The following is a 26,656-nucleotide window of genomic DNA, read 5'->3' as shown; positions in this document are numbered from 1 at the left end:
CACGACTACCTTCCTATAAGATTTCTAGGCTTCTTTCCAAATATACCCCTTGCAGGAAAATATTTGAAATGGCAGGCTTTCAGATCAGTGAACTAAAATTACAATTCCTATATTGATAAAAGCTTTTGACCCTTTTGTCGTAGCGCCTTCAGTCTTTTCCCTGGGTAGTTTGCCTTTCTGTACTGAATGGGGAAACCTCATACTGTGTAATTTATTAATGTCGTTCTCGTTTAATTTTTTAAAAATGCTTTAGATAGGATAGACTTCCATACGAACACAATCACAAGCAGTAATGCAAAGTTTTATTACAACAATCTGTGGTAACATTAATCCTTAACCCTGTCCTGCTTTTTTTTAATAAAAAAAAACCTGCATTCTTTAATTGAGCATTTTTATTTTAGTAGTAATTCTGCTTTTGCCTTAAGTTAATTTAGTCAGTTACGGTGGATTCATCTACATAATTTATCAAATTCATTCAATTGTAAGTGTAGAGTGAGGTTTTTTTAAATTTTATTTTAAGGACCAGTACTGGGGAATCTTGTGCAAGTAAGGAGGAGAAAGAATTGAATGTGGGAGCATAGTTGAACAACTGAGTTCTTATTCATTTTTTTTTTTCATTTTTCATTTTTATTAAATTTGTATACCACCCTTCATCCATATATCACAGGGGAAGAGTGGAGAAGGCGATCCCTTGTTTATCCCAATACCTTGCCCCCCCCCAATCCAGAATTTGAGAGTTGAGTTAAAAACAGAAACATCATTTCATTGCGCCCAGACAAAAGGAGAACACTGTTTCCTCAGTGGCGTGCTTTTTTGAATTTGTCTGTAAATTGAAAGTTGCCAGTTTTAAAAACAAATAAACAGGGTGAGGGAAAGAAAAGTTGTGTAGGGTTATATTCTGCAAGTGCCACTGGCAAGTTAACCATGCACCCTTGGCTGTGATACCAGAAGAGGGAGCCATCAGAGCTAGGCCTCAAAGCCAGCCTCCATTACTGGCGTTCTATAATGGCGTCTCTTAGAAAAGTTGTGAGGGAGACCTTGACTGAGGGGCCAGAGCTCAGCTTTCGCAGCGCCTGGGCTAAGTAGGAATGAGAGTCAATAGATTAGGAAGCTATAGAAACCTTCGCTTCCCACACTGTCCTTAGCAAGCCTTAGTGACAAAACTGCCACATCCAAGCTCTCTCTTGTACGCCGCTTTTTATTGAACGTGAGAAGAATTACTAAGCCATTCTTGACTGGCATGACTCACAATGCCATAATGCTGACTAGAATTCTAACTTCATAAGCAGGGTTAGAAATGGAAATATGAAAGCTAAATGGCACGTTAAACCGAGGTTACATTTTCCTGACACGTTTCCAGGTGTAAAAATGGCGTGGGGGGGGGGGATTTTGCCGAATCGGCAAAATGTCAGTGAAAACCCGGATGTACGGTAACGCAATGGAAAAAGCAGCGGAAACAGTTCCAAAAGCTTTAAAACACTATTTGGTGTGGGGAGGTTTCCACAGAAAAAGTTGACAATTTGGGTTGTTCCCCAAAAAACCTCAAGGGCACCCAGGGTTGCTGGCACTCCTTGCCCCAAATCAGAACTTGAAGCTAGGGTTTCTTTGGTGTATGCACAGTATATTCAAAATATCCACTTTGCCACACTTTGAAACACACAGTGCCTCTGTAGGATAGAAAAGGGGCAAACCTAGTATTAAAGTACCCTTACCACAGAGTGGCAAATGGGGACTTTATGAGTTAATTTGCAACAAATTATAATGATATGCTCTCTGTGGAGTGTGTCTCACTTAGTACCCTAACCTTTTCCTAATGTTGTAACAGAAAAGGTGCTTACTGTATGGGAAAAGGTGAAAAAACCTGAATGCCCACAGAATTATTAGCTCTGTTAGCAGATCCTCCAAGTGTCCCTATTTTCCAGGGACGTCCCTGATTTGGAGAAGCCATCCTGGTTTCTGATTTGAACCCAGAATACCCCCCCTTTTCCTTAGGATGTTCCTATTTTCATTGGAGAAATGTTGGAGGGTATGGCATCCAACCTCCGAGCTGTCTAAAGGCAATCCTGGATAGGGAAGGGTTTTTTTTTAATGTTTAATGTTTTTTATTATATATGTTGGAAGCCGCCCAGAGTGGCTAGGGACAACCCAATAAGATGTGTGGGGTATAAGTAGTAAAATTATCATCCTGGAATGGGACGTCCCTATTTTCATCGGAGAAATGTTGGAGGGTATGTGTTAGGCCTGCGTGTCTCCTAAATGTTTATGACAGTCTCGCTCATAGATGGTTTGCAAACTCTGCATTCAGATCGTTGGGATCTGTATTGCTGAGCCACCTTGAAGTTAGAGTGCGCCTCAGAGTATCACTAACAGTGCTTGATTGACTCATAGTAATAACCAGAACAAGGACTGCACTTGGGGAAAGTGCCTTTTTCTCTTCAATGCCTTTTTGATTCAATGGAAGCTTGTTTCTGGTACATGTACAAATGTGTTGCACAGTTGAAAGGGAGTGAGTGCACCGTTTCCCAGGGCTAAAAATAGTCAAGAGCTCTACATGTCTAATCTGAAGCTGCATTGAGATCAATGGGACTTACTCTTAACTAAGTGTGCTTAGAATTCCAGCCCAAAGTGGAGTTCATCTCTTATATTTTGTAAATGACACCTTCTCTTTGCACTTTACTTGTCCTCTAGCATTATCAAAACTCAGTATAACGTGACCTGTTATATTAATGCTATTTATAAGATGCAAACAAAGGTCCCGCTACTTTCCCTTCTCAGTTTGTAGTGTTCCGTAAGTGTCTGGTACTGCAGAAACTTTGGTGACTGTGTCAACATGGCGGAAGGCAGTGGGCAAGAAAAGACACGGTGGACTGCAACCGTAATTGTGAGTTCATCTCTTCAGGTACTGTATCCTGTCATTTTTTCGTACAAGTTGCTCTAGCCTCGCAAAGGGTCACAAAATAAATGGGGCTGTGCATTCCACCCTTTCTAGGAACACCTAATATAGAAGAGAGCGCCATGGCATCAAACCTTAACAACAGTGTCAGAACACAGCTCTACCATGTCCTCATATGACTGGGATTAAGGCCTCCAGATTAGAGAGGGTAGTCTGCAAACAGATTTAAGACCCACCACCTTTTAAATTAAAACTAACCACTGTGTTGCATTAAGGAATTGACTGGGATTGAAGCATAGTGTAATGGGAAGCACAATTCTGTAAGCAGTGAAGACTCCAAAAGTGCAGAGGGTGCTCAGGTTAAACCAGTCCAGCTGACACTGCTATCCCATTAGGTTTCAGGGGGGCATCCAGCTCCTTCAGAGCTCCCAAGAAATCCCACAGTTCTGACCTCAGTTTGAGTCCAAAATTGCCAATCAATTGTGCTCTTTCTTATCGTCAAATAAACCCAAGTGGCCAGAGGAAGGCACAGAAATACACTTGCTTTTTTTGCTCTAGCACTCCCCTTCCACAAGTATCTCGTTATTTAGTTACTGTGGCATCATATTGACCCTAGCGTACATTACCAAGGGGATACTAAACAGATCTTGCTAGGGCTATTTACTTAACGAAAGAAACTGGTTTGACGATTTTACCAGTCCTCCTCTTCTCCAGACCTGTCTCATAGCTGCAGAATTACAGTACTGAGTTGGAAGAGGCCCCAGGAGGTGTTTTAGTTTAATCCCCCAAAACGCATAACAATATTTTAATTCCGCTAAATCAGTGTTCAGAAGTGAGATTTTCTGATAAAGCATGCTTACAGCAGAGTAGACTTCTTATATTCCTGTGCTTTCCCCCCACCCCAAACACTCCAGAGGGGTTAAATGTCATGATCAAAGAGCATCGACCATATTAATATGCCCATTTCAATGGAATCTAAAACACTAATGGCCTGGCTAGAACAAAAGCACAAAACAGAAGACCTTGCTTTATCAGATCAAAGGCCCATCTAATCCAGCATTCTCTTCTCAGAGTGGCCAATCAGATGCCTATTGGATGCCCAACAGAGGACATGAGTGCAATAACACACTCTCCACTTTTATTTCCCAGCAACTTGGTATTCAGAGGCATGCCCAGTAGCACACAACAACTTCTCTAATTTTCCTTTAAAGACTCGTTCTGACAAATAGCGTTGAACTAGGACCTGGGAGACCGGGGTTCAAATCCTCACTCAGTCATCAAGCTCACTGGGTGACCGTGGGTCAGTCACTACCTGTCATCAGAACCTACCTTGCAAGGTGGTTTTGAGGATAATATGGAGAGGAGGAGAGCCATGTATGTTACCTTGAGCTCCTGGGAGCATAAAAGCAAATGTAAATAAATAAATAGTTGGGGGCTAACTTCCACCCTTCTTGGGATGTTCCCAATTTGTAAAAGTGACTGAAAGAAAATAGGGTGAGTGAGCTGGAGTCTATAAGAGTTGTGTTTTGCACTTGGAAGACTTTTACATCAGGGAGGATGTGGGGGATGCACTCTGTTATGGCTGTTAAGTGCCACTTCCTATCAGGTTGTAAGAAACCCTTTCTTCCTCCAACACTTGCAGCAGCAGCAGCAGCAGCACCTCCGTGACATTTAGAATTGTTGCCCACCTGAGGCCATCCCTGCTTCCCAACAAACAAAGTGGCTTTTGCATTGACTTTTTGTTAGTACAGCCAGTGCTCGCCAATGTGTTCCCCTTCCCTCCTTTTCCCCTCTGGAGCCTTCCTTTAGTTCGTTAATAGCAATTACAGGATGCAATGAACAGTCATAATGACAAACAGGCGATGCAGAAAGTGCTATAGATGTTTTTATCTGGGTTCTCCTTGCTTTCAGGAAGCATTTTGATTGATTAATCTATAATGTTGATCTTTGTTACTCTTTTAATGCAGTTTTTTTTATTAGTTTCCCTTTTCTTGTTGACAGGAACAGTTCTTGGAGGCAGTACACTGTCATTGCACAAGCTGACATTGTTCTTGATTGATAGAATAGAAAGAAACTTGGCTATCTTATCTTAAGATGAAAATTTGATTGATAGGATACCTGGGTAATCTGTGACCCTCCGGATGCAGCTGGTCTACAGCTTGCAACATCTCTGGCTGGGGCTGATGGAAAACAGGCCCTCTTTAAAAGCTCCTGCTGCATTTGGAATACGTCTTCTGTCCAATCCTATCCTTTTTCTGGGTCCACCTTACTTTCCCGACTGTTTTAATGAACAGAAGGGGAATGGGATGACAGAGGCAGGAGGAACCGACAGGAGAAGACTCAAACATTTTCTCATTGCATTGGGGAGTTTAATGGATGGCTCTCCAGGCTGCAACTGGGACAACTGTTAAGTTCTGTTGTATGGCAAACTAAACATAAAGCACCTTGGTTATAATGAGCAATATTTTAATGAAAAGGATGCATGTTTTATAATATACAGTGGTACCTCGGGTTACATACGCTTCAGGTTACAGACTCCGCAAACCCAGAAATAGTACCTCGAGTTAAGAACTTTGCTTCAGGATGAGAACAGAAATCGTGTGGCAGCGGGAGGCCCCATTAGCTAAAGTGGTGCTTCAGGTTAAGAAAGGACCTCCGGAACGAATTAAGTTCTTAACCCAAGGTACCACTGTATGTTAGCTTAGTGGGAAGAGGAGTAAAGGTTAAAAAATGATCAACGCTGTAGATATTTCTGTCTCTCTTTTTTGTCATTATAATACGAGCTCGAAGTGACCCAATTAACTTTATTTAGAACTGGTGAGCATGTTTTAATCCTGTATTTTATAACTTATTTAGGGTCATGAAATTTCAATGTCCCTACAAAATCAGCAACACCGGGTTCGATATTCAGATACAGTGGAAAATGGATCAATAATTTTCTCTCTTTCTGGTAGAGTATCTTAAATTATGGGAAATGTGACCATTAATACACACACACACACACACACACACACACACACACACACATATGAATTTATTTATATTTCATTTAATGTATTTATTTATCTTTTATATTTATTTCATTAAATATATATGCTACTTGATTGTGTGTGTGTTTATAATCTCAAAGCGGTTTACAGGGCTATTAAACTGTAGAATTCAATATGCAAATTAAGAGTGACAAGTTGTACACAAGGTGGTCTTGCAGCATCCCTACAACATAATTTGGGTCAGAGTATCAATATGCTTTACACCCAGTGAATTTTATGGAGGGCATAATCTCAGTCTCCATAAATGACCCTTTAGAAATCCCCCAAAGCCAAGAAATTTGTAATGACTGTTATCCTTCTCTCAAACTGGACATAATCACATCTGAAGGAAATTTTAGCCAGATATGAATTGTAGCCAGATATGAATAGCAGAAAATGATCCTGTAGACTTATAAGGCAGAATAATTTTAAACCATTTCAAGCTATGAATGTTGGGTTTCATAGTCCAGTTCAACAAAAAACACTTGTTTGTTATTATTTTGTCCACTTAAATAAATCACCAACAATTTACTAAATTCTGTTTAAGAGACAGTCCCTACCCATGGGTTTAAAATGTAAATAGACATCACACAAAAGGAAAAAGGATGAGGAGGAAAGAGGAAGACAAGCAAATTCATGTATAATTTTTTAATGTGTTCCTCATCTTCCTATCCTAATTTGAGAATCACTGTAATAAACTAAGCAGATAGGATCAGGACACTGTAGAAACAATTAGCCCCCTTTCATCTGTTTGTATGGGGCTTCCAAATAAACAGGCTGGGAAATGGATGAAAGAGTAGCAATGAGTCTATCTTCCACGTACATATGCCTAGGACTACAGCTTTATATGAACAAAACACTATTTCAATAGTAAATATACCAACTATATATGTATTTGACTATTTTTTATATGCAGTTAAGTCTGACTTGATCATCATATTTCTTCTTGCCCAGGAATTGCATTTTTGCTGGTCGATGCTCAAGGCTTATTTTTCACAGAGAGAGAGGTTTTATTTGAAAGAATAAAGAAGTTCATGACCATTCACAGGAATGGATTTTTGCTTTTGTCAGCTGCTCGTCATGGACCAAAAGAATGGGATGGGATGTTCAGAGTTCAGCAGAGGTATGAAATTTAAAAAATCGTCAATAGTTTGTTTTATTAGTAAAGGAAACTAGGTATAATAATATGAAATGTTTGCTTAATTATCAAAGATGTAGGTGAATTTGATTTTGCTCACAGAATTCAGCCAAAGAATAAAAACCCCGTTGTCATATTGCAGTTTATAAGAAAATGATGCATCTCGGTCAGTATGATTTGGCATACTCAAGTTTGATATCATGAGGCAATTTTGGAAATTTAACAAGTACAAGATAACACCATTTTGCATTACCTTTTCAGAGACTGAGGGTCGTATCCTTGGAAGGCAAATTGGAAGTAAATCCTGTTGATTTCAATGAGACTTACTTCCAATCAAGTATGTGTTAAGACTGCAACAAGAGTTCTAATAGTCTAAAAATGAGAATTACGCTTTTCAAAGTCTAGCAATACAGATCATTATGCCAACAAAGAAGCAATTGGCAGGGGTAGTACAACCTGAGGGCATGGCAGTAGTGGTACCTCGTGTTACATACGCTTCAGGTTACATACACTTCAGGTTACAGACTCCGCTAACCCAGAAATAGTACCTCGGGTTAAGAACTTTGCTTCAGGGTGAGAACAGAAATCGTGCAGCAGCGGCGCAGCAGCAGTGGGAGGCCCCATTAGCTAAAGTGGTGCTTCAGGTTAAGAACAGTTTCAGGTTAAGAATGGACCTCCGGAACGAATTAAGTATGTAACCAGAGGTACCACTGTAGTACTGCAAGAACAGAGCATATCCTGGAGTAACAGGATGCTTCAATATTAAGTGGATGGTTTAATATTAAGTTTACGTTCAAAGTCTTAAAAGTGAGCTAGGAAATTGTCCCATCTGATCGTAATGGCCACTATTAGTAACATAATTATCTCTGTGTGTTCTCCTCTGCGTTTAATTTCCCTCTGACCTCATTGTTTAAATTCCTCCTCCCCTGCCCTCTCTCTGTTTGCCTGCAACTTGGGCAAACACTTCATGCAAACCTTACGGTCCGCAAATAACATCTTGCTGAAGACAATGCTGAAACACTTTGGGAAATAAACAAAATTGGAATTTTTTTTTTGTGACCCTTTAGCTTGGCCTTTTCCTTTTTATTTCATCTTGGGTGTAGCCCTCTTGTTTTCCATGTAGCTCAGTACTGTGTACTCCTGATTGTAGTGACCGCCTGGGGTTTAAGGAAGGCGTCTTTTCCATCACCTGAATTCTTGGTGCAAAGAAAATATAGAGAAAGGAGAATTCCTGGATGTCAGGCTCCAAGCCTGGGAGCAGTGGTAGGGAAGGACTTCAACTACCTTCTGCTATCCCAATCTTAGTGAAAATGAAGTACCAGCTTTTGCAAAATCCCAATTTGCTGCAATCGTATTAACATACTCTTATGTAACAGCATGCTCTAATTCTTGTCCATGCTGTAAAAAATATGAATACTGTACTTAGCATGATTGACATTTTGAGGGTTGTTTCAGGTTCCTAGGCAGCAATTTACGAATAATCCCAGTCCACAATACCGCTGAAGCTATTAAACTCATGCTAACTATAGCAAAAGTAAGTAGCAGAATTTTATTGTCAAATAATAACGTACAGCAAAACAGCTATGACAATATAGAATACATCAATAGGATTTCCACATACTTTTTTGAAAAGTCTCTCATACATGCTAAGCATGTAACTGCATCTAAAATGAGCCAATGTGGTTTAGTGTTTTCAGTGCCAAACAAGAACAGGGAAGGTTCTGATATAAATTCCTATTCAGTCATGAAACTCATTGGCTAACCCGTACAGGGCTATTGTGATTTATTTATTTTTAAAGGAGGGTGGGAAGAATAACCAAGGATATCCTTGGAGGAAAAGTGACATGTAAGTGAATAAAATAGTTATTTGTTATTTGGTGCTTGTAATATGAATTATAGATACTTGACTGGCAGATACATATAGGACCTAATGCTTAATGTGATATATGAATAAGATACAGTACTTTTACATAAATACTTCTGGCAATTATTATTGCATACTTACCGTACCTAATTTTTTAAAAGTGTTCCCTGTAGTTTACTTTGCAGCAAAACCAGAAATAGAATTAAAGACTAAGACTATTTTAAGCTATGCTCTTCAAAATAACTACTTGTTCCTTTAAAGTTACTTCAGTTTAACCTAAGGTTTTTCTTTCAATCACACCAATATAAAATCAGAATTAAAGTGTTACATTTTAAGCCTTTTAAAATCTAGTCACTTGAAGACGAGTCATTTGTAGACTTTCATTTCAAAATAGAAGCCAAAATTCTCTGAAACAGGACCCTGCAAGTAAAATCTGTTATTTTACAAACCCTCTTTAGTACTTTCCCTCAGGATCTTTCTTTCTTGCAGAAAGAATCCAAAGTTATTTTCAACTCTTATGGTGTATTAATTGCACAAACCATTACTATAACCTGCTTTATTTCTCTCCTTGTAAAGACTACTTCAAAACCGCATCTGGACAACATTCGCTACAGAATGCTAATGGCAAAGACACAGATTGTAGAACAAAGCTGTGTTTGGAAAATGCTTCATCAAAGTCAACTGGCTTGTAGTTTTGTAAACACCACTTAATATTTTATTCAAAAAAGTTTGGCCATGTTTATTTGCAAAATAGTTTCAATTTTGTGCTTTTAAAAAATGTATCCACAAAGCAATAAGCATGTCACTTTGGAAAGCGCATTTCTGGATGTTACATTAAGAATTAAAATCAGTGTGGGATTTCTTAGTTTAATTTCCTGTATAACCATCCAAGACATATTACTGTTCACTTGAAATTGATAGCCAGATGTAAAATACTGAGGAAGAATGGTCATTATTCAAGAGTAACACCTTTAAAAAATGTACCTAACTTTGCAAATAAATGGCATAGTTGTAGCCTACCCAATTTAATATTTTATTTTCTAAGAATTATTTAGAACTTGTTATTGTTTTATTTCAATAAAGGAAAATCTCTAACTAAACAATTTGTATATTTAAGTCAATGAACTCCCATCTCCCAGACTTTTCATTCTGATCCGCTTGTACTTGCTCAGATATATTTCCAGAAATGACCAAGGAAATTTGCAGTGAGGAATTTACTCATAGCTGAAATGGTAGATAGGATAACTCACCTTTATGTCATCTTAATGTAACATCAAAATTATATGCTGGTGGACCTTGCAGCTATGAGGTGATTCAATTTTCTCCAAGTAACTGCTTAATCTGCCTACATCTAACAGTGCTGCTATATATCTCCGAATCAGTTCTATGATAACTGAAATGGGTTCTCAGTATCTACACTGCAAGTTTAGAATGTACTCTCTCTAATGTCAATACAGCACATGCCAATTTATATTTATTCCCATATCCTACATCTTGAGGCATTTGTGTTCTCTTACTTTTCTTGTGGGTGTGATGTAATGCCAGTAAGGGAATTTATCACTTTTTTTTTTTGCTTTTTCCTTGCTATTTTCTGAATACTTGAGGTCTGTACCAAATAGGTTGGCTGTTTTCTACATGGTGTATTTTGGGTGGTGAAAATTAGAGGCCCACCACAGGGTGTGTATAAACCTGTGCCTAAGGGAAAACAAAGAAAATCTTCTGCAGTTCTGGTTACTGAAAAAGAATCCTTGAGAGAGAACACGTGTTCCCATTTCTGTTTTGCTGTTACATTGAATAATAATAATAATAATAATAATAATAATAATAATTTACTATTTATACCCCGCCCATCTGGCTGGGCTTCCCCAGCCACTCTGGGCGGCTTCCAAAAGAATATTAAAATACTATGATACATCAAACATTAAAAGCTTCCCTAAACAGGGCTGCCTTCAGATGTCTTCTAAAAGTCTGGTAGTTGTTGTTCTCTTTGACATTTCGTCACTACCGAGAAGGCCCTCTGCCTGGTTCCCTGTAACTTGGCTTCTCTCAGTGAGGGAACCGCCAGAAGGCCCTCGGAGCTGGACCTAAGTGTCCGGGTAGAACGATGGGGGTGGAAACGCTCCTTCAGGTATACTGAATCATGTGCTTTATGTCACAGTAGGGTTATAAAACAGGCTGTGCCATGAAAAAGTTCTGTGTGTTACCCACGCACCCATAAAACCTCATAGTTATTGATGCTCCTGGGAGTTCTGCCAACAAAAAACATTGCCAGAGGCTTCCTTTCACTGATCTTGGCCGGGCATTTTTAATGAATGCTAAGACACACTTCTACACGTATTTTGTAAAAATACCAGTCAGGTTTAACAATTCCATTCAAATCTGAAGGTGCAGAAAAAGTATTCTTGGACCTTCTTTTCCAGCAGCTATATAATGATGACTTGGTGTATACTTAAAAGGTTGGTATTTTTATCTTTTCAAGCAAAGTCATAATGACAGAATTAGAAACAGTGCACAATGTGAAACACTATTGGGATAAGGGAGGTAGAAAGCATCACTTGATCCTAGTAGTTTCTTCAGCTGCAGCAGTTGTTTTGGTTTCAATGAGTTCTTCTACCCTGGCAAGAACACTCTCTATCAAATCAAACGTGTAAAGAGCCGAGTGGAGAACCTGAAATATTAGAGAAAATTAATGTTATTTATTGCATATTTACCAGTTTGTATTCACTTTGAATACAAAAGAAACCTAAAGCCCACCTTCCGACATTTTAACAGCTTCTCCAAAACTAGACCACTCACCTGAAGCTCCATTTCAGTTGTCATGTGGGGCATCTTTTCTCCAGCTACTGTTAAAGAGCAAATCTTCTTGGAAACATGAGATTCTATAACATGAGATTCACACAAGAATCAGTGTGTGTCTACTTGATAGGCAAAACTAGACAAACGCGCATCATATGGCAAAATCAATTCTAAACTTTAATATTTTTTTAAAGAGCCACAGATTTCTGATCTTTGTGACCAAAAATAACTACTTTCCAATGGCAGAGTACAGGTTTGGCCATCAGAACATCTTAGTCTCAGTCCATTTTCATTTAAAGATCTCGGGGAAAGATCTCTGCCTAAAGCCTTGATGAAATGCTGCCAGGACAGATGGTACAGGACTGCAGTCTCACACAAAAATCATGACAAACATGTCAGCTTTTATCTCTTTTAATCTCTATAGTCTTTTGTCTAAAATGCAGTCTGCCTTTCCTGCTTCGATCTACTTGCACACAATTTCTAAACCTTACATACACACACAAATAATGAAGTCAACTAACCTCTTTTGTTCTCTTTTTTATTCTTTATTTCTGCTTCATAATGTGCTCTTGACATATTAAGTCCAGTGTGCAAGGGCTTCAGGAAATTTCTTTCAATTTTGCAAAGTTCTGTCCACACACAGGTCTTAGGAAAGAAAGAGGGGGGGGGATCAATTTGTAATGTTGCAGCAAGAGCCACAAGGCTAACAGAGTGTTTTCTTCAGGCACATAATCTGCTGGTCTAAGGAAGGAAAGGAGTTTAAGAAGTATCCTGTAATGCTGACCTATATTGCAATCTGCTAAATCCATGTAGCCTCTCCAGCCGTCTAACTGCAGCACTTGGCATACTTGTAAATGAGGCTTCGATGTTATCTTTGCTAGGGTGTCCTATGGAAAAGGTCTCCATAACTTGTTTCTCATCCAGCCCAGTACTGCCCCACCAGCAACATGTTGCGGTGTGACAGATATTTCAAAGTCACACACCTTGCTGGGCAATCACTGAATCTGGCTGTTTGGCTACCAATTGTGTAAGGACCATGAAATAAGCTTCACAGATTCTAAACTTTGGGCTAGCTTTCTTCTTGGCTGAGATTAAGAAAAATAGGTTTTACTTCTGACTTGCTACAATTTAAACCCTTGAGAGTTGTTTTTTAAAATGCTCTTGCGACTGGCAATCAAATGAAAATACTGATCTAGGATTGTCGAAGAGTTCCCCTCCTCTCTAGGCAATTCAGAAAACAGGTTTTTCCTGTATTAAGAGATGTACAGAAATTCTCTTCTCCAGTTTATTTATTGTAATCAAAGTGCAATATATTATTATGTAAGCAAAAAACTTGTGTGGTATTCAAAGCTGTATCAAAGAAGAGTCATTATGGACGAGTAGAAGTGTGCATGATGGTTTACTTATCATGCCTGTTCCATTTAGAGGATCTATGCTGCTGTACAATATATAACAGCCCAAAGATGCAAGTTTCTTTTTTGCTCACAGTGTCTAACATGCCAATTCCTGGTTAACAATGTATTTGCTCCCCTACTGACACAGAACTTATTGGTGTTTTTTGGGGTAAGTGGTCTACCTAGGGTTGAAGCAGCCAGAAAACTAAAGCTACGTTGGCTTTTTTTAAGTGGCAATGAACCTCAGCTAAATGGTGCGCACTCAAGAGCATTAGGAAACAAATCTGATGCTGAGCCTGTGGCAATATTTAAATCTAAATTGCTCCTTTGATTATCTCAGTCCATTTATCCATCAAGATGCAGCAGCTGGATAGGGATATGAGCATGCAAAAACCACCATATCAATCATAAGCCGTTTCACTTGAAAGTGCTACAACCGTTGAATGTTAAGCTAGAGCAGCACTATGAATACTCAATGTTGTAGGATGTGTTAAGGCCAGAGATGGGCAGAGGAGTTTGTGCATAGGTGGAGCAGGGAGAAATGGGCTGATTAGTGCGGCTGTGCCTTTTGTGACAATGTAAATGCCAAATACACAGTAAAAAATAATCATGTAGAGAAAGGCACACAGTGGTAAAAATCACTGAAATTCAAAATAAAGTTTCAACTGACAAGTTTTAACTAATAAGCTTCATGGGTAAGATTGCCCCAGTCTACTCCATACTAAGCTGTAGCTCAAAAGGTATTTTATTCACTGTTCCTCACCTTCAGGTTGTTTCTGCTTTGGTGGCTGAAGAACAGACATTTCCAGTAAAGTGCTCAGTAGGAAACCATCTATTGCTAATACAATTATAGTTTTAAGATATCCTTTGACTCTTTGCTCAAGCCCTTCCCAAGGAAACCTGAATATTTCAACCTTACTCTTAACTTTAGTGTGTACAGATAGGAAGACAGGAATTGGAGTTCCTCTCTCAGACACCGGAGTCAAAAAAGCTTGACTATTTCCATAAACTACAGCTCTAGTGGTACCCAGATGTGCCACATATACTTCCTGCAGCCTCCACTCTTCAAAGGCTGAATGGGAGTGTCTGTATTACTGGGGCAGGGAAAATCTTACCTAGTTCAGGAGGGAGTTAGATTGTATGCCCCACTGTACCCTAGAAGTGACCCAAGGCTTGACACCATGGGAAATAAAAGCATTTAACCCTGCCACTCTTGTTCAGTATAAGGCATTGGCAAGATCTCCTGACCATGGTAGACTCCCAATTTCCAAATGATTCACAAAAGCGATTAAAAATTTGAGATGTCTAACACACATTGTCTTAATTAAACAACTTTGAAATGCATTAATTCCAAACTGGATACAGGAAAGTCACTTACTAGTTATACACACTAAACTGCAATTTCAGAAACAGTAAAATGGGAATAATCCAAAATTAGGTGTACCTAAATCCCACTGAAATAAAAGGGAACATATTCACCCAACAATGCACTTATATCTCAGATTTCAATGGAACCTCATCATGCACAACCCCTCAAATAATCGAAATCCACTAAAATCAGTAGGTTTTAATACTGATCCAGATCAGGTTGTGTGCTTGATTGATGCACCCTAACTTCAAACTAATATTTGTTAATAAAAACTGATATGTAAGGTAGTTTACATGATTAGCAAATTAACTATTTATATAAAGCTGGGGTGCAAGGTCTTCAAAAACAGATTTCAGTCAACAGGGCAACGGTATTAAATACACTCAGAAAATGGAGGTGAAGACTTGCTTCTGCTAGAGAGGCATAAAATTATTTTCCAGATCAGAATAGAACCCTCCAAACTGGGCTGTCTTCAAGATGCTGAGCTATTTGCCCTCTGGCAGAGCTGAATTTAGCTAAAGACAACAGTTCAGTAAAGCATGTTTACAGCAGCAATTATATTGCTGTTATCTGGCTCTGCTGCTCTCTCTTTTTCTTATTGATTTCAAGAGCTTTGCTTGCAATGCTAAATTCAGCCTACTCATCGCCTTGACACAACAAGCTGAGACTTCACATCTTATATAATAAGAGGCATGCTAAGCACTGCTTTAGGTAGTCTCAGAATAGAAGATACTAGGGTGCACTCTCATATTATTTTACTGTGGGGGTGGAAGAGGAGAAGAAATCTTAAGATGATTAGCAGTCTCTCCAGTTAAGAAAATTGGTATTCATCATGGACTGTTTAAGATGGACATAAATACATATTTTATTCAAATAAACCCATCACTCCTGCTATTGTCAGAGTTGGCTTAAATCAACTGTCAAGCTGAAATTCAGTTCAAGTGCCCTGTAGTACGGTTGACCTGTTTAGAGGATGGAGCTGCAGAAAAGGATAGAAAATGAAGGAGCTTCATCCCAGTTGAAAATTAAAGAATAAATGCTTCAAGGCTAAGTTGTCTAAAGACTCATGAATAAACCCTGACATTGCTATTTTATCCCCTACATACTGAGAAGGAAGAGAACATTCATGGAAAAATTCTCTGCAATGAAGTAGCATATTTAAAAATTAAAAGGCACTTTCAAAGTCCAAATGTCTTGTAGAGATATATTTAGGGAAATATGCAAAATTCAGAGATTTAAAACTTTGTTTTTATGTAACCAAGGAAGCATTATTTACATGTGGCAATTCAATTTCTGCTCCGGTACACATAGATTTAAAAAAGAGCTTTATCACATTTAAGAGTATTTCAACTGCATTCTTTTTCACAAATCTTCAGTGATTGTTAACACATCTCTTTCTCTCACATACATGCACGCTCTCACACACCCCAATGTAGCAGGGTCTTTTTTTTAATTCATCACTTACTTGGTTGTCATTTTCATTATCCTTAATGACTAAATATCGCAGCAGGTTTAGTGATGCCATAATCCTGCAAATTAGAAATATAGAATCAATCCCTTGCCGTCTACATTTTTCTTCCACAGAAGGATGCCACTGGAGGAATTAATGTGAAACAGGTTATGCTGGAATACAAAATAGATCTTGCAAAAATGAAGAAAAGATGGAGCAAGCTAGATTCCCCTCTCTCCTGTAGAGAATCCCTGGAAAACCTTTGCAGACTTTTATAGTTTATCAAGTGGAATTAGCCAGTTATACCCAAATGGACTCCTTTGGAGTGTTAATTTACAGTAAGACTGGGCAAGTAATTTAGCAGGTATAATATAATTCTCCAAGGCAACTGGTATAAAAATCAGTAAAACAGACAAGATAACAACTGAAACCTTTCTTGGTTGATCAATAAACTATACTGATTGTCTGGGGGGTGGAGGTAAATCATTCAATTTGAATCTTGTTTCCAACAGAATAACCATCCTACTAGATCATCTGTCTCACTGAAACTACATAGCTAGCCCACATTCCCACTATAGTCATGTCTTTTTGTATCTATGTCATGGGATGAACAGAAGGCAGCTTTCTTTAGGCATGTACAGTAACAGAAAATCGAGGCAATGCTCCAAACTTACTGTTTGATGTGGTAATATCACATACAGAACATAACTTGCCTTCCAAATAATTTCTTCAGCAATAGAAATCAAAACAAAAGCCACCTTATACAGGATCAGATCCATCTATCTCAGTAATGTCTGAACTGACCAGGGTTTCAGAGGCAAGACACTCTCCCAGCTCTATCTGGATATGCCAGGGATTGAACTTGTGATGCATGCAAGGCAGATGATCCACCACTCATCAACCCTAGTGGTGACCACTAGGTATAAGTGAGAAGTCTTTGCCATCTACAACAATCCTTTCTCAACTCTCACACATTCATTCAACTCTGGATTGCCCAAAAGATGCTACAGGCAAGCTCAGCTTCTCTTCACTTCTCCTCATTCCATTGATATCAGAAAGGTCCAAATGTGACGTCTCAAAACCAGATTCCGCTGAGCTAAAGCATACCTCTCTGATCAGGAGCCAACAATAGCAGATTGGCTTATAGCCAGGCTTTCATTTATCCTTTGGTACCAATTCCTTGAGTCCTCTGGAAGGCACAAAGGAGATGAAGGATGGAGGCTTTTTCTTCCCCAAGTCTCCATTCAAAGTGGGGGAGGGGGAACACAGGGGGAGAACTGCCAATTAGTGTTTCTTTTCTCCAAACTGAAGGGCAAGTGACATAGGCAGCTAAGAGTCCTCCTTGCCAGAGGGTAGAGTGCTTACTTTCTTGGCCCAAGGAAAAGATTGCATTACAAAGGTTCTATAGTTTCCTTTAGAGGAAAGTTTCCAGAAAATGTCCAGTCCCTCTAATGGCCCTCTAATGGCCATTTAGACTGCCTGGGGATTCTCGATGAATAAAGATGCTGGACACTAGTACAGTTTGGAGTTCCTGCAGCAGAGGTACAAGTTCAATGCTCTTTAAAGCCTACTAAAAGACAAGATGAAATCTGATTCACATTTTAATACTTATAGTTAGGAACATGGCCTTTTATTACTTTCAGTAATTAAGTCAAAAGCAAAAGACCCAAAGATTATTCTCCCCCAAAATAAGATTTTTTTTGTGGCTTGTTTTGCAATTCTAGTCTGATGTGCTTCTGATCACCTGTAGATCTTAGTGCAGAAAGCTCTGGTAAAATAAGCTAAGTGGTAGTAAACTTAAGTTAATTGCCAACATTGTTTTAAAAGCTGCACTGAAGGCAGCTGGGGGGGGGGGGGCTCAGCAAAATACTTTTGCAATTATCCTTTTTATATCTCACCTGTCTGAGTTCTGAAGGAGATCAGTTTCAGCACCTTCAGGAAGTGACAGTATTATGTCTAACAGTGAGGCCAACTGGAGTCCAGTAAAAACCTTACTTCCTGTTGTACTCTGAAAAGCAACATATAGAATAGGAAACAGTTGATATGTTATTTGTGCAGCCAGGAGCTGTATCAATATTACAGATGAGCAAGTTCCAGAAAAGAAACTACTAACTTTGTATTCCAGTTGCATGATATGAGCAACCATATATTATTGCTTCTTACACTTGCCTAAAACAGACCCAGATTGCAGGTAAGGCTAAGTCAAAGAGGTAAGGCTTAGGCTCATTTGCAACAGAATGACTCGGAAGGTGCAAAGTGGCGGTGATCTGCCCTCTGGAAGCCTGTTTGCTTGTTCACTCATGCCAGGCTATGGTTTGAGTTAGCATTATAGGTGAACGATGACACAGTCTTTCCACAACATTGCATTATTATTTAATTCCTTCCCCTTTAAGATTGATCCTTAGTATTTAAAACAGGTTCAAGATGAGAAGTGTTCCAATACATCACCAATGACCACTAAACCCAAATAGTATAATAATTAGAATGAAGTGTTGTGTACATTTCTATAAATGTGTTTAAGCTACATGAATCATACAGCTTTGCAAGGTGTGGGATTTTTAAAGAGGTGTCGCATTTTAAAATGTCCTCTTAACTCTACCACAAAGATGTGGTAATAAGTGGGAATGCTTCAGCAAGAAAAGAGATAAATGCACTTTATAACACGTGCACTGAAAGATAGTTGTGCTACATGAAAAAGGCCCTTTCTATGATCACTTGCATTTTCAAGTACTGTTTTCCCTGTTTTTACAAGAACTACCATCAACAGTGTGTATCCATGGACCACTCTGAATCCCCACCCTAATACCTAGGTGTACATTTTCCCACTTTCTTATCTTCAGTAACCTTCCTTACCTGTAAGGATAAATCAATTTGATTTTTAATATTCTGAATGATGAATCCTTCTACCCCAGAATGGTTACTTGTCTTCAACAAACATCTGCGACACAAAAGATAGAAAAGGAAATATTATGCCCCAAACCATATAATTGCAACACAACTAGAGAATAAAAGGCTGCAATAAAAATAAGGCCAATTTATGGTAAAATAAATTAATAGTTATTGGAACTCTAAATTGCTTGATTTTGGAGGGGTAATCTGAGAACAGACATACCTGAACAATGTGAATTTCCCCTCTTCTTCAAACTTCTCTATATACAATTGTAAAATCTTTAAACTCTTCTTTCTCTAAATGGAAGCAGACGTAGCAAGGAGGGGATCAGGAAAACTGCACTTCAGATGCAACACTTCTAAAACCACATGACACCCAGTTACGTACCAGATGTTCAAAAGGGCACAGCGTCATGACCTTTACCAAATCCTGCCGTTAAAAAAGGAAAAATACAAATTATAAAATGGAAATTCAGATAACACAACCCCACAGAGAGCGAAAACAATTTAAAATGCTGTTTAAAAAGAACTAACTTGCAACTCACAAAAATAAAGGCAACAGAGCAGTAAAGCTGTAACTCCGTCCTTAAGCCACAATACTGCACATACACATTTTGGAGGGGTCAGGGCAGTAAGCGATCTTGTAAGTGTACTAGCTGCAATAAAGGCAGAGAGAAGTGGATTAAGGAGAGAGTGACAGAGATGCATCAACTCAAGATACTTTATTGTGTCCAAGACAGCCACAAGATTATAGCGAGAAGAAAAGAAGTCCATTAACTGGTTGATTCCCCATGTAATATAATCTACTTAAGTGAGCACTTTGTGCAGTCTGCATACATGCGAAAGAGAATCAAGTTATGCTCACAATGTTTCTATATTCCTGCTGGAGCCTTCTCACATCATACTTCTGGGGAAATCCTATTCACATCCTCATTTTGACCAACAAAAGAACCATCTTATGCTCTTCATTTCATTTTGCACACTTAAAAGGTGGGAAAACCCACTGCAATTATCTGGGTGGCTACTCCTCTTACAACATTTTGTTCTTCTGCTCTGATATGCTTCAAGCTGCCATCCTAACTTCACACTTACTAGAGAGTCAAGTTCTACTGTGGTCAGTGGGACTTAGTAAAGATTCAAAGGATTTGGCTGGAAGTTTCAAAATACTCATAATCAAAACAGCAACTAGTAAAGGGAAGTGTTCAAGAGGCTGTGTATAGGATGTATTTTGGATTTGGGGGAAAAATGCAGGAGTAAAAGCTGGGCTTTGCATTTAAAATATAGGATGAGGTTCTGAAAGTGTTCACGAACTTTCATTCCAATTCAGGCAGGTAGCTGTGTTGGTCTGACACAGTCGAAATAAAAATAAATAAATAATTGTCCAGTACCACCTTATAGACCAACTAAGTTTGTTCTGGTATAAGCTTTCATGTGCATGCACACTTCTTCAGATACACCGAAGCAGAAGTCACCAGACCCTTATATATAGTGGGAGGGTGGGGTGGGGTATGTTTCAATGTACTCATTTCACTGCATTTTGCTGCCCCCTTTGAAAACGGAGAAAGGGCTTACACTGCTATTCTAACTTGAAACATACACGTACTGAATTTAATAGCCATGTCTCCAAAGTTCTATGAAGTTTTGGGATAGACTTCACTTCACTTTGCCATTTATCAATTCTCTACAGGACTATCTAACGTAGATGGAGGCGAAGCTTCATTTTTTGCTCTAAAAATATCTACAAGGAGCACATCCCAGTAAATGAAAGAAACAAAATCTTTAAAAGAATGTATGCTGAAAGCTTTAAGCCTCAGATTGAAGGTTTTAAATGTTTGTTTGTATCAGCCTGTTTAGTTAGCCGCGTCTGAAGCCTTTTCGTATTAGTCATATTAAAACGCTGGGTAAATAATTAAAGCTTATATTCTTTTCAAAGCACTTGGGAAATAACACATTAGAAAGTGTAGCATGTGTAATTAAAAGTTTATTGTTTCCATCATATTACCTGAGGTGTTGTAATGAAGCCTTTGAACTCCAAATACTCAAGCAAAAGGCTATTATCTTCCAGCCTCAGTAGACAGTTCTCCAATAGCGCCTACAAATTAAGTTAATACAGTATATTGATTTTGAAGGACCATGGGTATTAATCTCATTTGCGCAAAAAGAACATTTCCCAACTGATAGAACAGAAAACTGGGCAGAACAGAGCAACCACTAGGAGTGTTAAAGAACTGCACATGTAAGCATCGTAGCCTTTTCTGTGCAATTGAACCAACGGATGGAGGCGAATGTACCTGTTTTGGGGCGACACATGAAGGGAGGACTTTAAAGTACTGGACAAACAAGTACTTTAGAAGTCCTACATTTAACTGGAATGCAAGTCCCACATTGAATTGGGAGCCACTTTCGTTTTCAGTTAGCAAAACGGTCACCACTATGGCAGATGGGGTGGAAGTTAGGAGGCAGGACTTAGAACGCACAAGGACCTTTGTGAAATGCCACGATTCTCCATACACAAGATTAGTGGGATCCCGGTCAGCAAGGATCCTATCAGGGTTTGCCTTCCGCATGCCACATTCTTATTGAGCCCTCTGAAGTGAATGGGGGAAAGGTGTGTTCAGGAGGCATCACTGGGCTAGTGGCTAAACCTGCTTCCTGATGACCCTGGGAATCAAACCTCTTCTACTTTAATAGCCCTACCTTTTCTTCACTGTAGCCCCATCCTGGGTTCTGTTTTTAAGGCTACATACACAACATACACTTAAAGCACATGGCTTCCTTCTGGGGAACTGTAGTTCACCCCACACAGAAATACAATCCCCAAGTACTCTTAAGAAACTACAGACTCTAGGATTTGGGGTGTACGCAGCCTTAGTCATGCCTGACAGGATGTTGGGAATTTGCAGATTCAATAGAATGGGCTTTATCCATTCCAAGCAAATATGCTTAGACTGTTTCAATGTAGCCATGTTTTCAGACTCTACATGAAGGCCTGAGTTAAAAGTGTCCCCAGGGCTTTTGACAGTGCTTTAAAAACACCAGCAAAACCACAGCACAATCCGTCAAGCGTGCCTCCATTTATTTTCAGCTGCAGTGGGTGCAACTCCTCAGCAAACTACATTCAAATTAACAGGGCCTGGTTGCTTAGCAACAGCGTTTAATGGATTAGGCCAGGAGGGACTGCAGCTCAGGAGGAGGAGGAGATGTGCTTTGAATGCGGAAGGGCCCAAGTTCAATCCCTGGCGCTTGCAGTTAAAAGGATCAGGTAGAAGATGAGGAGAGAGCCCTTTGCTTCAGGCTGCGAAAAGCCACAGCTAGTCATCCAGAGTATAGACAATACTGGGCTAGGGACCAACCAATGGCAATCTGGCTTAAAGCACGTCCAGTTTATGCCTCTCCAATTGCCATGGCAGGCATTTAAACTTTGTGCAAGTGCACATGCTACGGATAAAAGCATGCTTAGGGGCAAGTCATGCTGCAGCCGTAAAGATACCTGTTTAGAAGTAAACTCCATGGAAACGCATGCAGCTGAAATGAATGCCAATAAAGCTATATGTGGAATCAAGAGTGATGCCGGCCAATCCTATTTCTGTATAAAGAAACAAGTCACACCGAGTTCAGGAAGACTTACTCCGAGGTGGGCATATAATGAAGGCCATCTCATCCATCTCATCATTTAAAACAGGGGTGGCTAACCCCCAAGTTTGGGGGCCTAATCAGCCTCCACAGAAATTATTTCTCCTCCCTCCCAATGTCTCTTTTTTGCCAGAAACAGCAAAAACATATTTTATTATTAGACAGTGATGGGGTGCACAGATGCAGATTGTTCCCTCAGCTGTAACCAGATTGTTCATTTGATAAGCAGGCAGGGGGCACTCCTTCCTCTCAGCTGATCAGCATGGATCAGGTGGTGGGGCTGTGTGCCCCCACAGGCCAGAGTGTATGCAGGGTGGCTGCACCTTTCGTTGGTACCCAAGCCACCTCAGGTTAGCCAAGGGTGAATGTGGTCCTTGGGCCAAAAAAAAGGACACCTCCATTAATTTACAAAAACCAACATGACAACAATAGCCAGCGAGACTGAGTTTATGCCTTCTGAAAGCACAAGGAATGGTAGCATGTATATAAACAATGCACTTACAAGTCCTTTTGATAAAATAGATTCTTCAGTCCTGCAAAAAAATTAAAACACATATCAGTTTAAAAATGCCAGTTAAAAATCCATCTTTTGTTGCCCTTTTTCTTAACAGCCAAGATGTGCTCTGTTTCCAACATACAGTGGTACCTCAGGTTAAGTACTTAATTCGTTCCGGAGGTCCGTACTTAACCTGAAGCACCACTTTAACTAATGGGGCCTCCCGCTGCGCCTGCACCGCTGGAGCACGATTTCTGTTCTCATCCTGAAGCAAAGTTCTTAACCTGAAGCATTATTTCTGGGTTAGCGGAGTCTGTAACCTGAAGCATATGTAACCTGAGGTACCACTGTATTAGCCTCAGACCTCCTTCCTAAGCAACTATTTTGCAAAGGGTCCTCAATTTGAGCAATTCCCTGTGATGCTTTTGTAGGTGCCCGGGTTAGGCAAACAATCCTGTCTAAGTCACATGGTACTCCTGTAGGTCAGATCCTGCACCAACTTTTGCTACAATTCCTGACTCCCGTTGCAATCTACTGCTGTGACAGTTGCCACCCTCCCCAACCCAAGCGTATGAATGTAGATGACCACTCTTGGAAGGACAGATCTGCTTAGGTTAAAGCAGCAGCATTATCCTTTGAAGCTGGAGTTTAGGTACCAATTTTGGTAGGCTCCAGCCTTCACTGTCACAGCTACTACATTTTCAAAAGGCACAAAGCTTTGATTTTTTTGGTTTAAGCTTCTTTAACTATATTTTTTTATTAAAGCATCGTTCCCTTTCATGAACAGGCTGATAAAAACAGAAACAAAAGAGAAAAGGGATGGATAGTTTACCTTTTCAACAGAACTCCAACATGCACCATGTTGCACTGCAGAATGTATGATGGGCTACAAGAAAGAGTAATTCATAAGTATAACCTACACGATACACAAAATCTAGGCCAGAAAGTAACATCCATTCTATGTTAAACCATGGGTGGAGAACCTATCGCCCTCCAGATGTTGTTATGCTTAAAACAGGTGTAGTTGTAGCCTATCAGTGCAAGTGACAACATACAGCAAGCCAGTCATATGAATAAGTTCACAACAGATGCTATCCCACAATTTTTGTTTTTTAACTTGCCTGCCCACTGTTATATACATATGTAACTAAGGGCTTGTCTACACTTACCTTTTGTCATGCTTTTTCCAGGCACAGGCCCGTGCTTAAAAAACCCTGTGTCTGAGCATTTTATTTTATTTTTGCCCAGAGTTTTCCCTGTGAAAATCTGCTCTCTAGTTCTCAACCACAGCAAATGTTAATTCTGGTTTCCCACAGATTGGCGTTTGCTCCAACTGATCGCTAAAGAGCAGGTTTTCATGGGGAAAGTTCCAGAGCAAAAATAAAAGGGTGCTTGAGACATGGAGCTTTAAAGCAAGGACTGTGCCTGGAAAGAGCACCGAGAAGGTAGGTGTGGGTAAGCCCTAAATTTCAACTACAACAGAAAACCATCTTCTGTTAAGCTTTGTGGTGATTATAAGCTGCCAGGCTTTGGGGAATCAGCTTCCTCCCCCGTGGCAGTAAATAAGATGATCAAATGAAAGGAACATCTTACCAGTTAGATTCTTTAATAATCACAATGAGAGACAAAAGAACATGTCTCCCTAGAAATGGCAGTGCTCCCAATTAAGACTCACTGCCCCTTCCGTCCCTATTAATCTACGCCACTCTTACGTTTTATAATCTGAGCTTGTGCCCTCTGCGTTTTCAGTTCTGAGACTTTCTGAGCTCTTCTCGACTTTGGGGAGGGCAGTGGAGGAATGCTGTCCAACGACTGTGAATCTATTACTCCTCTCTCTCCCAGTGTTTCTTCTTCTTCTAGCTGTTCCGCATCCAGTATTTCCCAGCTTCTGCCATCTGAACTAGGCCCCTCTGCAAACCACTGTTCCAAATCTACGCTGTCCTCCTGTTCCTGGGAAGATTCAGGATCAGGGGGAGGGGGTAGCGCCCACCATTCCTCCTCAGCACAGTCCCTGACACAAGCCTCTCTTTTTATAGTACTTACTTGAAGACGACTGGAAGGCAATCAATACCAAAGCAGTCCTGAACAAACGCCATATAAGACAGACATGCCAGAGACTCTGCTGATTGCTCTTTGTCCATTTCCAGTATGTCCTCATCCCAGCATTCATATTTGCATCTATCCCAAGAGAATACCTTTGGGAGCAATTCTCTAATATCCAACAAAATGCCCTATTGAAAAAAAGAAGAGGACTTGCTGTTTTCCATGCCTGGAGATATATACAGTGAGCAAGATACATCAAAGTGATAGGAAAGAAATAGATTTTTTTTTGCATAAACGTGTTTTTGTATTTAAATTTCATTAATATTATATTTCATTAATTTATCAATAACCTTTAACATAAGTCACAAGGTGATTTGCAATCACACAATACACACACACACACACACGTGCGTATAATATTTAACTCTCCCACAAATATAACACAACAAACACTCACGGCAGCAACCTATTTTTAAAAAATACTCCAACCTGCTGAAAAAGCTTGTCAAAGCAAAGCATGTCTTTAGTTGTTTTTAAAAAGGCTGAAATAGTGGGTGCCTGTCATAATTCAACAGGGATGGTATTCCACAAAACAGGAATAATCTAAACTTCTCCTTAGATACAGCTTTTGCTTTTTGTTATAATAAAAATAATTTTATTATTTATACACCAGCCATCTGGCTGGGTTGCTCCAGCTACTCTGGGCAGCTTCCAACACATATAAAAACATTTTTTAAAAAAATCAAACATTAAAACCACCTGATACAGGGCTGCCTTCAGATGTCTTCTAAAAGTTGTATAGTTATTCATCTCCTTGACATCTGATGAGAGGGCGTTAGATGCAACCTTCTCTTTTCAGTAATATTTTTATATCTTTTTATAACACTTTGAGGAGATACACACACACACACACACACACACACACACACACCGGTATATATATATATGGAAAGTTGTGTTTGCATATAATAAACACCAATGATGGTGGCACCCTAAAATATCCTCAACTCAAAATATGTTATCAGCCATAATAGAATACAGGTTTAAATCAGATATGTGACCACCTGTTCAAACTACCAAATTACAAGCTCTATTTTGGTTCACTGTTACGTTAGAAAAAGCCAAATATACAAGCATGTGCAGCCTGAGGTCCCCATACCCCCCACACCTTAGAGAATCCATCTATGAATCCTGAAAATGGGAGGAGGAAGTCTGTTGTTTCACAAGTATTAAAAATGGCCAAAAACACCACTACCAAATAAACACTCAAGGTGCACTTACTAGTATGTCCGCAGCAAACTGCCTTAGGGAATACTGAGGAGGATCTTCAGGCAATTGATCCAGCTCTGCCATTAGCAGGGGATATTTCAAGCTTTTCAGGCAACTGAAAACCAAAGCGTCCAAGCACGTTACAGGAAGCATTCATGATAACCGCTAACAAAGGCATCAGTAACAGAAATTGAAATTGAAGGGAAGAAACAACACACCTTGGAATTTAGGAACTGGCACAATGCAAAGAAATAGTTGAAATGCTGAATTTATTTTGTAAAAACAAGCCTTGTCGCTTAGAACCTGAAGGAAGAAAGGCAGGCTATACAAGCCCTGTAGCTACCGAAGACTTTGCTGGTTTGGGGTGGTGGGAAAGAGAAACGTAAGAAAAAA

The 26,656-nt window shown here is 39.5% G+C and overlaps 2 protein-coding genes across 5 annotated transcripts in view; one reads left to right on the top strand and one right to left on the bottom strand.

The window, feature by feature from the left end:
* Positions 1–628: 628 nt before the first annotated feature.
* Positions 629–10,590, top strand: C5H1orf146 (chromosome 5 C1orf146 homolog). Of its 4 annotated transcripts, none has more exons than XM_028732797.2 (6): positions 629–736; positions 2,776–2,899; positions 5,750–5,843; positions 6,877–7,045; positions 8,516–8,594; positions 9,501–10,590. In XM_028732797.2, exons 2-6 carry the CDS (start codon positions 2,831–2,833, stop codon positions 9,633–9,635), a joined length of 546 nt encoding a protein of 181 aa, XP_028588630.2. In that variant the 5' UTR covers positions 629–736; positions 2,776–2,830; the 3' UTR covers positions 9,636–10,590. The 4 variants fall into 4 exon arrangements, with proteins under 4 accessions (XP_028588630.2, XP_028588628.2, XP_077784601.1 ...); XM_028732795.2 differs by lacking the exon at positions 629–736 and adding an exon at positions 745–865; XM_077928475.1 differs by lacking the exon at positions 629–736 and adding an exon at positions 876–1,186.
* A 614-nt stretch (positions 10,591–11,204) lies between these two features.
* Positions 11,205–26,656, bottom strand: part of GLMN (glomulin, FKBP associated protein) — a 28,788-nt gene continuing 13,336 nt past the window's right edge. Inside the window, exons 7-19 of the mRNA XM_028732791.2 lie at positions 26,276–26,378; positions 24,995–25,182; positions 23,784–23,837; positions 22,958–22,988; positions 20,825–20,914; positions 19,211–19,252; positions 19,046–19,119; positions 18,787–18,871; positions 17,832–17,941; positions 15,949–16,012; positions 12,242–12,365; positions 11,721–11,803; positions 11,205–11,592 (exon numbers count right to left, since the gene is read on the bottom strand). Coding sequence (XP_028588624.2) covers positions 11,476–11,592; positions 11,721–11,803; positions 12,242–12,365; positions 15,949–16,012; positions 17,832–17,941; positions 18,787–18,871; positions 19,046–19,119; positions 19,211–19,252; positions 20,825–20,914; positions 22,958–22,988; positions 23,784–23,837; positions 24,995–25,182; positions 26,276–26,378 — 1,165 coding nt within the window. The 3' untranslated portion in view covers positions 11,205–11,475. The remainder of the gene's footprint in view (positions 11,593–11,720; positions 11,804–12,241; positions 12,366–15,948; positions 16,013–17,831; positions 17,942–18,786; positions 18,872–19,045; positions 19,120–19,210; positions 19,253–20,824; positions 20,915–22,957; positions 22,989–23,783; positions 23,838–24,994; positions 25,183–26,275; positions 26,379–26,656) is intronic.

The sequence above is a fragment of the Podarcis muralis genome, chromosome 5 (genome assembly GCF_964188315.1).
Source record: "Podarcis muralis chromosome 5, rPodMur119.hap1.1, whole genome shotgun sequence".
NCBI classification, from domain to species: Eukaryota; Metazoa; Chordata; class Lepidosauria; order Squamata; family Lacertidae; genus Podarcis; species Podarcis muralis.
This window is presented reverse-complemented; position numbering and strand designations above follow the sequence as displayed.